The 13,351-nt window shown below is 42.7% G+C and overlaps 1 protein-coding gene across 4 annotated transcripts; it reads left to right on the forward strand.

Annotated features, from left to right (window-relative positions):
* The first annotated feature begins 255 nt into the window (after positions 1-255).
* Positions 256-12,419, forward strand: dapk2a (death-associated protein kinase 2a). Of its 4 annotated transcripts, none has more exons than XM_005742838.1 (9): positions 256-337; positions 580-681; positions 1,742-1,963; positions 4,069-4,207; positions 8,680-8,809; positions 9,508-9,583; positions 9,687-9,839; positions 9,982-10,027; positions 11,558-12,419. In XM_005742838.1, the coding sequence occupies exons 1-9, from the start codon at positions 309-311 to the stop codon at positions 12,206-12,208; spliced, it is 1,548 nt and encodes a 515-aa protein (XP_005742895.1). In that variant the 5' UTR covers positions 256-308; the 3' UTR covers positions 12,209-12,419. The 4 variants fall into 4 exon arrangements, with proteins under 4 accessions (XP_005742895.1, XP_005742897.1, XP_005742896.1 ...); XM_005742840.1 differs by having other exon boundaries at positions 274-455; XM_005742839.1 differs by having other exon boundaries at positions 274-342.
* The last annotated feature ends 932 nt before the right edge of the window (positions 12,420-13,351 follow it).

Raw genomic sequence — 13,351 nt, forward strand, 5'->3', positions numbered from 1 at the left:
TGAAACAGGACCACTGTGTATTTGTTTTCATATGTCACTTGTGTGATTCAACAAATTCGACGTTAGCGTCTCCGTTTTTACTGCTTCACCATTTTAATCATGTTAATCTTACCAAACACAAACACATCGTTCAGATCCTGTAACTGTTTCTCTGAATACAAGTTTTATCGATATATAACGACGACATTTGTTTCCAACTATACGACTTTTGTGAGACTTTTCTGTGATCTGTGCAGAGCGCTGCAGCCACAGACACGGGGACACGGACACGGGGACACGGACACGGGACACGGACACGGGGACACGGCATGACGAGGAGGAAGTCCACGAGCACAGAGTTACGTATGTTTTAAAAACGCGGACACATTTTCTACACATTATCGTTGTGTAGCGTCTGTCTGGCACGACACGCTGCAGTTCCTGTGATCTGGTTTTCCAGATGACATCGGAAACTGGTTATTTTCGGGGACAGGCTTTCTCCAAAATCCTTTCCCTTTATTATTTGTAGATGTTTTTTTTAAATTGGGCCATGTTGTTTAAGTAAAGCACTTTTTACGTGTTATTTAATTATCATTTCAGGACAGACAGAAATAACATCAAACTGGGGACTGCAGCAGTAATGGATCTATTCAAGCAACAGAAAGTGGAAGATTTCTATGAAATTGGTGAAGAGCTTGGCAGGTACAGACGCGCACGGCTTTTGCATCTGCTTTAAATGTAGTTTAATGAGTAACAGCGGCTAGTCTAATGTAAATCAGAATGCAGATAGTGAGACGGATGGATTGAGAACAACAGCATATTAACTACAAACTCAACCACCAACCGGATCACCAACTACTTCAACGTGTATTCCTGTGTTCATTTAACTGCTCATCACTGGTAATCCTGGTGTAGGAAATATAAGGCATGTTTGCAGACTTGATTTACATTTACTCTTCCACAGAGTTATTTCTGAGCTCTAACGGTATGGAAATGACACTGGGTCATTAACTGCACCAGTGAAAAGTCTTTTATTTGTCTTTGGCTGCACACAGCTTCCTTTTTAGCTGATGATTGCTGACACACACTCTCTAAATATCAGGTGGTTTCTAAAAGCGATCCGCTCTATTTCTGAGAGAAGTGAGAAACAAAGTTGCATGTTTGGCTTTGCTTTTGTTGCTGTGTGTTGTGTGAGAGAGACAAATGTCAAGCGCATCAAACTGCTTTTTAAAGGACTTGTTTATATTTAGCAGAGGTTATATTTGCTCTTAGCCTGGCTGCAGGAAGTGGAGTGTCAGCTTACAAACCATTGAAGTGAACCAGGAAAAAATAGATGCATCTGCATGGTCATATAAGTGAATTTGAATGTTAAATACTGTACATGACCTGTGGTGTAACTGTGCAGTTTGTTGTTGTTGTTGTTTGTGTTGTCATTTTCAATATAGATAAGGACATTTGTGGGGTGCATTCTAGTTAGTAAAGTGTCAAACAGTCAAACTAATAACTAAATTACTCATTGGTCTATTTTAACATAACTCTAATTTTCCACAGTCAATAAAACGACCTACAAATGTTGTAGTTTGCTTAAACTTTGCAGTGCGCCAGTCTTTGCCAAATATTTATGACAGTTATGTGCAGTCAATAGGACTGCACCCTTGTTTCCATCTAACCTGCAGATATGTTCATGGTTCTGTGTGGTAGTTAGGAAGTGATTTTTTCAATGATCTTCATTTGATTGTGTGATTTCCTCTCTGTGTTTGAGTGGGCAGTTTGCCATTGTGAAGCAATGTCGAGAGAAAACTACAGGTTTGGAATTTGCTGCTAAGTTTATCAAAAAGCGGCAGAGCATGGCCAGCTCTCGTGGAGTCCGGCGAGACGAAATAGAGCGAGAGGTAAACATCCTCCAGCAGATTCAGCACCCCAACATCGTCATGCTGCACGACGTCTATGAGAACCGCACTGATGTGGTGCTTATCCTGGAGCTGTGAGTAGCTGATTATAACTACTATAATTACTCAAAGATTATTGAGTAATCCCAATTAGCTTCTCTAAAATACAGTACAGTGGAAAATCTTCATGTATATTCTATATTTTGCCAGGCAGATGGGAAATGGGTGCACAAATCATTGAAATGTGCAAATATGCATGAAAATACAGGCATGCACAATATAGCAAACTCTGAGTTGGTGGTAACAAGTGTGAAAGTCAATATGTGAAATGAGTTTTCATGAACAGAATAGGAAGGTCATTTCAACACTATTTATTGGATATTGGCTTTGGTTTGTTCTGTCCTCTGTCAAGATCATCCCGCAGTGCTTCAGTAATGTTAAGGTACCGTGTCTGCAGAGCCCATTTCTTATGAGGCTGCAGAAGGATCAACTGATGGACCATAAGACAGTTTTTTGCTGGATTTTTCTGAAGGACGTAACTTTCAGATACGGCTCGTCTGCTGTATATAGTTTTTTAAGCCCAATATTTCTTCTTTTCTGCTCTACTTGTCCAATTTTCTCAAAAATTTTTTTAAGAAAAGTGTTGTGAAAAAGCATTTGACACCTTCTTGATTTCTTTTTGCTAAAGTTCCATGTTTTAGATCAATATTAGACAAGGATAACTGGAGTCAATGTAAAACAGTTTCTAAATTGTGTTTTCATTTATTAATGGAAAATAACTACCATTCCCTAAGTACCTACCTAAAACTTGGTTGATTGTATTAATTTTGTCCCACTCTTGGGAACATGCAAGTCCAGACTTTAACTAACATCCACAAACGGACCATCAGACGTTCTCCTTCAGGATTTTTTGGTATAGAGTAGAATTCATGGCTCCGTTACTGATAACAGGTTGTCTGGATCCTGAAGCATCGAAGCAGCCCCGGTACATCACACTACCACCACGTTTGCTGATACCCTTATATGACTTGCTGTTTTAGTTTTATGTGAGATGTAACAGGATGCAAACCTTACAAAAAGTAAAACATCTGTCTTTTTAGTCCATAGAACATGTTCCTCCTAAGTTTTTAGGGTCATCAAGATGTTTCTTGGCAAATGAGATGAGCCTTTGTGCTCTTTTTTGTCAGTAATGGTTTTCACCTTGGAAATCTACCTTTTTTCCCCATTTCTTGTTACTGAATCATGAACACTGATCATAGGTGAGGCGAGTAAGTCCTGCTGTTCTTTAGATGTGGTTGTGATGTTGAAACATGTCCTTATAATATATGTTGCCTAGAGGGGACTACTGAAATTAAATTGGTACTGTATAAGTGAAAGCAAGGCTATCAAAATAAAACAGGAAGTAACACACACTGAGACCCAGACTAAAACACGTGAACTTGATAAAGGGGCTGGAGAAAGACAGGGAGACATGACTGACTGGGAAGAAAAAAGGATGAAACACAGAGAGACTATTGACAGGAAGAGAAACTCAGTGACCAGAACTGGAGACATTAACTAGCCATGGCAGGGAAACCAGGAACCTGCAGAGACAGGACATGGAGAAACCAGACAGACACAGGGACATGACCGGGGAGAAAAAAGGCTACAAAACATGGAGAAAAAAAATCTTTAAAAAGAAATCATTTGCTATATGAAGCTATACACCATATTATATATTTTAGATATTAAGTATATACACTAGATTGCCAAAAGTATTCACTCACCCATCCATGTAATTGAATTCAGGTGTTTCTGTCACTTCCGTGGCCACAGATGCACAGAATCAAGCACCTCACAATGCAGACTGCTTCTATAGAGAACAAGTCGCTCTCAGGAGCTCAGTGAGTTCCAGCGTCCGACTGTGATAGCATCGCTCTTGCCCAGTCATAACATTTTCTGGCTACCAAATATTCACAATTTTAAATGTGTGGGAAAAGTTTGGAGATGGTCCTTTCTGTTCTAATATGACCTGACAGAAGAGCGGCGACTGCAAGACAGGCCTACTCGTCCAGCATCAGTGGACGGATAGGCCTGCTCATTGAATGTGTGAAAGGTTGTCGGACAGTATGTTCCTGAAGCTATTCAGTGGGAAATGAAGGAGAAACGTATAAAAAGAGATAAACCGGCATTTTTTACAGTGATTTTTTAACCCTTTCAGAGTCTCTGGTGGTGAGCTGTTTGATTTCCTGGCCCAGAAGGAGTCTCTGAGTGAGGAGGAGGCTACTCAGTTCATCAAGCAAATCCTTGAGGGGGTGAACTACCTTCACGCCAGAAAGATAGCCCACTTTGATCTTAAGGTTTGTCCAAACAAGATATATCACAGTCTCTTTTTTCACCACAGATAAGATGTTTGTGGTGGTGGCTGCCAGGGAAGGCACAGCTGCCAGGGAGCAGCGGTGCAGTGGGTTCAGGGGGCAGTGCCAGGGGAGGCTTTCTGGCACAGTTGTCAAGGGTAATCGTATTAGATGTCTCCTATGTGTAGTGACCCAAACCACCCAATAACCGCCAAAGGCCTCTATACTACTTGTACAAGCTTTCAGACCCAGAGCTCTTACAGGAACGAGCCCAAAATAAACAGGACAAAGGGATCAATATCAGCCAGGCGCTGTGTGACTCTTCTATTACTCCCATTTTCAGCATTTCGGCTAACTCCCTCTGAACAATTTGCCTTTTATGTTCAGGAACCCTGTAGGGCCGTGAACGCACCGTCACGCCAGGCTGCGTTTCAAAACGATGCTCAATGAGAGACGTTCTGCCAGGCAGGGGGGGGAACACGTCCGCAAAGCGCTGGTCATCACAATGGAGGGAGGCGGGAATGATGGACTTTTGCTCTCAGGTCCAACACGTACTGAATCTCATTCTTTGCAGGGCTCGGACCTTCCTCCCAGCTTTCTTTAATCAGGTCGAGCACCCCATGTGGCTTCTGGCGGAACAGCAGCTCAAAGGGAGAAAATCCTGTGGAGGCCTGGTGGACCTCGGCAACTGCAAATAACTGAGTGTCTAACCAGCGATCCCAATTGCATTCATCTTCGTGAATGAACTTACAAATCATGGACTTCAAAGTCTTATTCAGCCACTCCATCAGCCCGTCAGTCTGAGGGTGGTAGACGCTGATCCGAACAGATTTAATGCCCAACAATTTGGACAGTTCCCGCAGTGTGCGAGACATGAATGACGTGCCCTGCTCAGTCAATATTTTTTTCAGGATAGATGACCTGAAACAGTGCCTGTGCCCCACGCTTTGTAGAGATGTCGCGCAGTGGCACTGCTTCCGGGTATCCCATTGCATAATCCACCAGAACTAATACAAAACGATAGCCACGTGCACTCTGGTGAAATGGCCCGATGAGAACCATGCCAATGCGCTCAAACAGAACCTCCACTAGTGGGAGCGGGCGCAAAGGCGCTTTTTGAATGGCTGGCTGGTTAACAAGCTGGCATTCTGGGCAGGATGCGCACCAGCGGTGAACATCCACCCAGATGCCCGGCCAATAAAACCAGGCCATTATTTGCTCCAGAGTTTTGTCACATCCCATACTGTATGCCCTGCCATGGGATTATAATGAGCCGCCTGGAAAATCATTTCCCAGCGGCCTTGTGGCACCAACAACTGGCTGTGTGTCTCCTCCGAGCGAGTGTCACGACTCACTCAATATAACCTGTCTTTTAATAACACGAACATGAAGTGCGGGTAGGTCCGCACGGCTTCAGGGTGCACCACGTGACCATCAATCTCAATCACTTGGTCAAAGGCTGAGCGCAGAGTGTCATCAAGAGAATGCTCCAGTGGGAAATCTCCTGTGGGGGTAATTTCCAGGTGGCGGGGGGTGGCGCGTCCTCCCTTGCTTTTGCGGACAGGTGATCCTCCACCAGTGTGACCGCCACGTCCACGTCCACGTCCACTTAGCTGTCTCGCCGGCAGCGGATGATCCTCCCCAGTCAGCCTGCAGGTGCGGAACCGCCGGCGATGATCTTCTTGGGTGAGGCCCATCTGCTCAAACACGGCCTGGCTCATGTCAGCGACGCAGCTCTGTGAGGTCGGTAGTAGGCTCAGGGCTGCCGTTTGCAACTCCTCCGACAGTGTTGGAATCAGGGGTCTACTGTGCTTGTGGCCACTGGCACGCCTCCGCTGTTGCATGGAATGCCTCCAAAAAAACCTGAGGATCATCACCGTCCCCCATCCTTTGCATCACTACTGACAGAGGCAGGGGCTTCGACGGTGCAGGAGCCCCAACTAGCTGCTCAAGGACCCTGGTCTGCTGGTCTGAGTGCTCCTGCAGCTTAATCAGACGCTCCCGCTGGGCCACCGCCTGATCTTGACACATCGTTGCCAATTCAACCAGCATCTGTGCCAACAACTGTGCAGGCTGGGTAGGTAGCGCATCGTGCGGGTCAGACATCCCACTCCTGGGTTTCGGTACCACTTGTAAAAGTACACAACGCACACGATGATCGTGCTCACTATAATTGGGTTTTATTGAAAGTTGTGAAGTCAGGGAACATAGTCGTTCCAGTCCAGCTCTCTCCGTCCCCGCTCAACTTTGCCTTCACTATATAGAGAAACAGAAAGAGACACTGTCATCAGTCAGTCACCACCACCTGTGGCTCACCTGCCTCCCGGTACCACCCCCTTGAGCTCACTGCACCACTCCTCCCCTGCAGCTGAGCCAGGGACAACACCTCCGAAACATATGTCATTGCTGTAGATCCTAGTGGTCTGGATCAATGTTCACTCCTGGCATAGAGCTTGAAGTTATCCATGTGGTTAACATTAGCTCCATTCTGCAGTCTGTATCCATTGCCATTTTTGCTAACGATCTGGCTGAGGGGGTTTAGGCCTATGCAGAACAGCCAGGGAGATACTGCATCTCCTTGGTTAATCCCACACTTGATGGTGACTTGTGAGAGTTGACTTCTAGTGTGTTGCATTGGGTTCATGATGAAGGCTCTTAGGGTTCTGTTGAATTACAGGCTTTCTTGTTGTCAATCCAGGTGTTTCACTGGTTTGTCAGTTTGGTCTTATAGTCTCAAGTCTTCCAGTAGTTAATGTTGTACCCATTCCTTCCTGCTCATGTATTGATCAATGTGCCATCTTACCTGCTGTGATAACTGACAGGAGCTTCCATGTTGTGCTGAGGCAGGTTATTGGCCAGTAGTTTCATGGATCGAGTCCCTTCTGAGGGGTCATGATGAACAAAGCCAACTTACAAAAACAGTTGCCTCAAGGTGTTTTATATTGTAAGGTAAATAATACAAAGAAAACGGAAAAACCCAACAATCATATGACCCCTTATGAGCAAGCGCTTTGGCGACAGTGAGAAGGAAAAACTCCATTTTAACAGGAAGAAACCTCCGGCAGAACCAGGCTCAGGGAGGGGCGGGGCCATCTGCTGCGACCGGTTGGGGTGAGGGGATCAAGACAGGGCAAAGTGTGGATGAGAACCATTGCAATTAAAAATAATTAAATGCAAAGTGGAACCACGCAACGTGGTGTATAAACAGATAATGAGTGAAAAAGTATGTTTGAAGAAGAAACACTCAATGCATCATGGGAATCCCCAGCAGTCTAGACCTATTGCATCATAGCTAAGGGAGGGATTCAGAAAGGTCACATGGTCCAGCGTTAATTATATGCTGTACCAAAAAGGAAAGTGTTAAGCCTAATCTTAAATGTGGAATGGGTGTCTGTCTCCCAAATCCAAACTGGAAGCTGGTTCCACAGTTGAGGGGCCCAAAAGCTGAAGGCTCTGCCTCCCATTCTACTTTTAACTAGTCTAGAATCCAAAAGTAGGCCCAGAGTCTGAGAGCAAATTGCTCTAATGGGGTGACTAGATCATTAAGATAAGATGAGGCCTGATTTTTTGTATGTGGAATATGACTCCAAGATTCCTCAGTATTGCTGGAGGCTGAAGTAATGCCATCCAGATGCCATGTTTCTTAGATTTTTAGTGCAACAACCTCAGTTTTATCTGAATTTAGAAGCAGAAAATTCGAGGTCATCCAGGACGTTGTGTCTTTAAGACATTCCTGCAGTTACAAAGCTGCTTTTGTATTTCTAAACAGAATCTAACAATCTAACTCAACAAAACAATCAATTCTTTAAACTCTGTATCTTATCTTATCTTAAAACTGTATTGGTGATGCAGCGTTTCAGACATGTACCTGGTGCTCTCCTGGAAGAAGCATCGCTCCATACGGTTTGAACTGGGATGGGTGTGGGATAAGTTAGAGACCAAAGTAAAGAAAACAGAGAACAACTGAAGAAGTGAAAAGAATAAAGAGTGTGAAACAGTTAACACATTTCTTTGCTTCAAACATCAGTATGTGTTATTTCAAACACTGTAAAAGAAAAAAAGAATAAGACCAGGTGTGTCCAAAATGATTGACTGGTCTTCATATGTAGCAACACATCTGAATGTGCTAAGTGAAAAAAACAAAACGTTGTAACAACATTTTTCTGACATTTAGAAACAATCACTTATCTGACAATGTATCCCATGTACTAATCAATAAAATGATTTATTTCACTCGTAGTTGAAAACTTGTTCGTAGACCAAAATGCCACTGAGCATATAGTAAATAAAGTAAATTCATGAATTAAGCTGTGCATAGAAACATGATGGGTCCATTTTTCACTGCTTTCCACAAATGATTTTTCCCTTTTTTAATTTTTCTTCCCTTTTTGTATCAAAAAATCAACTCACATGTTTTAGAACCTCCTAATGTGAAGTGTTCAAAGTTGCTTAGTACATGTTCTTGTCTTCTGCAGCCTGAAAACATAATGCTTTTGGATAAGAACACACCCTTGCCAAGAATAAAACTGATTGATTTTGGTCTTGCCCATAAGATTGAAGCTGGAGTTGAGTTCAAGAACATCTTTGGAACTCCTGAGTTTGTAGGTAAGATTATTATTTATAAACTGGGGTAGCAAAGAGCTCATATTCCTTCACTGTTGGTAAATGGACTGGTTCTTATATAGTGCTTTTCTGCTCTACCTGGGGACTCCTATTGCTTTGTACAACACCTCATTCACACCAGAACTTTTTTCTTTTTCGATTAGTAGATGTCCAAGCTCTATCTCCGGAGCTACAGTCACCCAATCTTTTTCATTCCATTTTTAAAATCTTTACATCGCTTGCCAATCTGTCTAAGATTTAATTTTTGAAGTCTTCTCAGGAAATTCAACTGATTCTGATTCTGACCTCTCAGCTGTTATGAAGTCAATAACTACATCCCAAAACTCTGGAAAAGGCAGCCTGAAGATTTAGGGAATGTCGATCTAGCCACTTAATCACAACTCTCAGCTTTGCTTAAACGATCAGAAAATAATCTGGACAAAGACGAAGGTAAACAAAAATAATCAAAAAATATCCACAAAATAATAGAAATAAGAAAAGCTAGAAAGAAAAGCATTGTTTACTGCCAGCAGTTCTACAATGCAATGGACATTTTAAAGGAGTTTGGTCCCAGTTATCCAGTTAGCAATCTGGTTTTGAACTGCCATGTCTTTAAAAATATTAGATCTAAATACAAGGAAATGTTTACCTTTCTGTTTTATGTGCATATTTATTTATTTTTGTATTGGTTGCCTGTAAAGCTCCAGAGATTGTCAACTATGAGCCCCTTGGATTGGAAGCAGACATGTGGAGCATTGGTGTCATCACTTACATCCTGCAAGTTAACCTCGCCCAATATTAATGTGGCATCTCCTACAATATCATATACATAGTAATGCAGCAGTATAATAAACTGCACTTTTTTATTGTTTTATTCCAGGCTGAGTGGTGCCTCTCCTTTCCTGGGGGACACAAAACAGGACACACTGAGGAACATTTCAGCCATAAATTATGAGTTTGATGAAGAGTTCTTCTGTCACACCAGTAAGCTGGCCAAGAACTTCATCAGCCAGCTACTCGAGAAGGATAAGAAGTAAGAGCTCAGGGATAGCTTAGTGAAGGATACTTGTGCCACAGCAGGAGAGTAAAACGCACATTAATTCTGGAGAGCTCATTATAGTCACATCACTACTTTTACATAATGAAAGTTAGCAAGATTTTTTTTTGTCTCACAGGAAAAGATTAACAATTCAAGATGCCCTCAATCACCCATGGATCAAGGTAATGCTTCTGTTGAAGCCATCTCAGTTCGCAGAGCAATGCATGGCTATCAGAGAGCTTTATAGAGAAATGATGCCTCAGAAACCACTTAGGGCTCTTCGCTTTTTAAAAACTTCACTGTTATAAATTCAGTTTCAAATTACAGAGAAATTTACAGAGAAACAGGAGACTCGAGCATGAAAAACTGAAATCTCTCATTTAGGAAAATATTCAGACTTAACGTAGAGTTGCTCTGAAATGACCTGATCAAGGAGACTTTACGCAATTCACACTGCACATTAGGACAAAAACTGAATCGTGAAGTCCAAGAGCTCTTTGTAGATAAAACAAAACATTGTGACTACGTCCACACCAGCCCGGATAAATTTGAAAACTGCGTTTTCTTCTGAAAACTATCCACACCAGCGTTTTCAGTTGTTTTCACGGAGTTGTGCGTCCACTAGTGATGTGTCGGTCACGAACGAAATGGCTCTTAGAGCCGGATCTTTGACGTGAACGACGCTTTGCGCTGAGCAGAGGGGGGGGGGGGAGTTACACTGGCAGTAGCACAGGAACAGAGCGAATCAACCACGAATGTGGTCATTGATCAATGGTCATGAGATTTTGCATAATTAAGATTAAGGAACTGACCTCCCAGCCCATTGTTCCCTCACTGGGCTGGTTTCAGTCATTGTGCAAATGTCCTGTTTATAAGATTGAAACCTGCAGTCAGCTGAGACTGACGACGTCACCTGGATGAGTGATGAAACGTTTCTCCCACAAAACGCTACGACCAGATGAACAGAATCAACTTTTGGAGATAAGAGATTCTCAGAAACTAAAGAAATCATAAAACCCAAAATCAACAACAAAATTCCTTCCCCAAAACGCCGGGTCCAAACCCCAGAGATCCTAACAAGGATTCACAAGCAGCCACGGAAACCCTGAACAGGGAGCAGGAAAACCAAGTCACTGTCCAACAGGAACGGTTATTGAAAGTTTCCATGAAAAGCTATTAATTTTTGTTTTATCTACTTAGTGTCCTCTCTCTGGGAATAATTAGGTAACAGGACTCATCCGTCCACGAAACTGTCCGTTCTCCAGTTATTTTTAAGCCTCTGAAATTTGTAAAGAAATATTTTTATTGTAAAGAATCAAAATTACCCCCCCCCCAAAAAAAACAAAAACAAACTGTAATTGTCCCACATTTGCAGACCTAATTGTTTGTTCCCAGTCCTTTCAGCTTCTAATGGTTAAGCCAAAAAATAATTTAACGCCTGCTGCAGTTATCTCCTGCAGTTTTCTTAAAAACCTGAGCATGCTATCCTTTCTTTTCACATTTTTATTATGCTATCTCTCAAACTTTTGATGTTGACTTAATGTTTAATTCTTTGAATAAAAAGCATGTTGACAGTGTTTTTGAAAGGTTCTTTAGAAATAAAGTCACTACTATTTATAATAATAACAACTTGGATTTGTAGAGCACCTTTCAAGAATCCCAAGATTCTTCTTTAAAACAGTTAATCTCTCTCTGTGTTTGAAATTGTTTAGTCCAATGAGAACAAGGAAGAGAATAAAGCCAGGGGGCCAAAGAAAAGTGAGCGGCGCCAGTTGAAGACCAAGCGCCTGAGGGAGTACACTATCAAGTCCCACTCAAGCATGCCACCCAACAACACCTACGTGAACTTTGAGCGCTTTGCCCAGGTTGTGGAGGACATTGACCAGATGGAGAGCTCGTTCATTAGCCTGGCCGCAGCCCACGACTCTCTGCAGGAAAATATAGACGCCATGGTCTCTATTTATAATGAAAAGGAAGCCTGCTACAAGGAGGAGAATGAAGCCATGCGTCACGAGCTCTCGCAAATCCGCTACGAGTTCCGTAAGGTGGAGGCCTTGAAGAGGAGCCTGCAGGATGACATCCAAGCCTTCAGCTGCAGCCTCGGTGCCATCAGCAACCGCTTCCAGGAGAGACAGAGCCGGTTTGATGCCCTGGCCCTGGAACTAAGCAACGAGGTGAAGTGGGTGCAGGATGTCATGGGGTCATTTCATACAGATGAAGGTAGAAGATACCCCAACTGCAGCTTCTCCTCAGCTTTCAACAACGTGAATGAAACTCTGAAAGAGCTTTTAAACCGTTCCTGTGAAGGAGAACTGCTCTCTGGGATCAACTTGGACTTTAGTGAAACTGGACAACAAAAATGATTTAAAATACTAAATCACATAGAAAACATTTAAAAGCAGCTAGCAGGAGTGTGCTGCAGCATGCCCAAATATTTGTTACACAAAGATATACACTGTTTGCTTTATACGTAAATAACAGATTGCATACTTCCATACTGAAACTTTTTTTCATATGAACAAAATCTTCTGTTCTAAAATACTATTAAATGTTAAGCAAAGACTTCGCTGTAACACTCAACATTCATTTGTTGTGTTCTATGTTGGAGAGATTTTTAAAAAAAAGCCTTTTCTACTTCTCATTAAGTCTAAAAGAAAGATTTACTAATTTGCTATTCTGCATTAATACACTGCCTGGCCAAAAAAAGTCACCACCAAATTAAAAGGTCACACACTCTAATATTTTGTTGGTCGCCCTTCAGCTTTGGCGCATTCACTGTGGCATTGTTTAGTAAGCTTCTGCAATGTCAGAGGATTTATTTCCATCCAGTGTTGCATTCATTCACCAAGATCTTGAATTGATGATGGTGGAGTCTGACCACTGTGCAAAGCCTTCTCCAGCACACCCCAAAGATCCTCAATGGGGTTAAGGTCTGGACTCTGTGGTGGCCAGTCCATGTGTGAAAATGATGTCTCATGCTCCCAGAACCACTAATTCATCATTTAAGCCCGATGACTCCTGGCACTGTCATCTTGGAATAGGCCCACGCATCAGGGGAGAAAAAACCCATTCATGGAATAACCTGGTCATTCAGTATAGTCGGGTAGATTCAAAGATTCAAAGGCGTTTCTCTGTGCAATGAAATCCTTTCTTTGCTGTCCACCCACAGATGCCGATTAATATATACAATAAAAACAGAACATAAAATACAAATAGTACAAATAAATAAATGAAGACAGGAAAGGAGACAACATATGGAGGTGTAAAACAGAGATGTGTGCAAAGACCTATAGCTTAATATGCAGGATGACCTGATGTGCACACTTCAGAAGTGTGCACAGTCCGTGTTGGGGGTGTGTGGGGTCTTTGAGGATGGAGGCAGCTCTCCTCTGGACTCTGTGATGGTAGATGCTCTGCAGAGAGGGCAGCGGAGTCCTGATGATCTTCTCCGCAGTTGTCACTCTCTGCAGGCGTTTGCGGTCCATACACAGCAAATTCAAAAGTGT

This window comes from Pundamilia nyererei, unplaced genomic scaffold (assembly GCF_000239375.1).
Source record: "Pundamilia nyererei isolate P.nyererei 1_Seehausen unplaced genomic scaffold, PunNye1.0 scaffold00124, whole genome shotgun sequence".
Taxonomy (NCBI): domain Eukaryota; kingdom Metazoa; phylum Chordata; class Actinopteri; order Cichliformes; family Cichlidae; genus Pundamilia; species Pundamilia nyererei.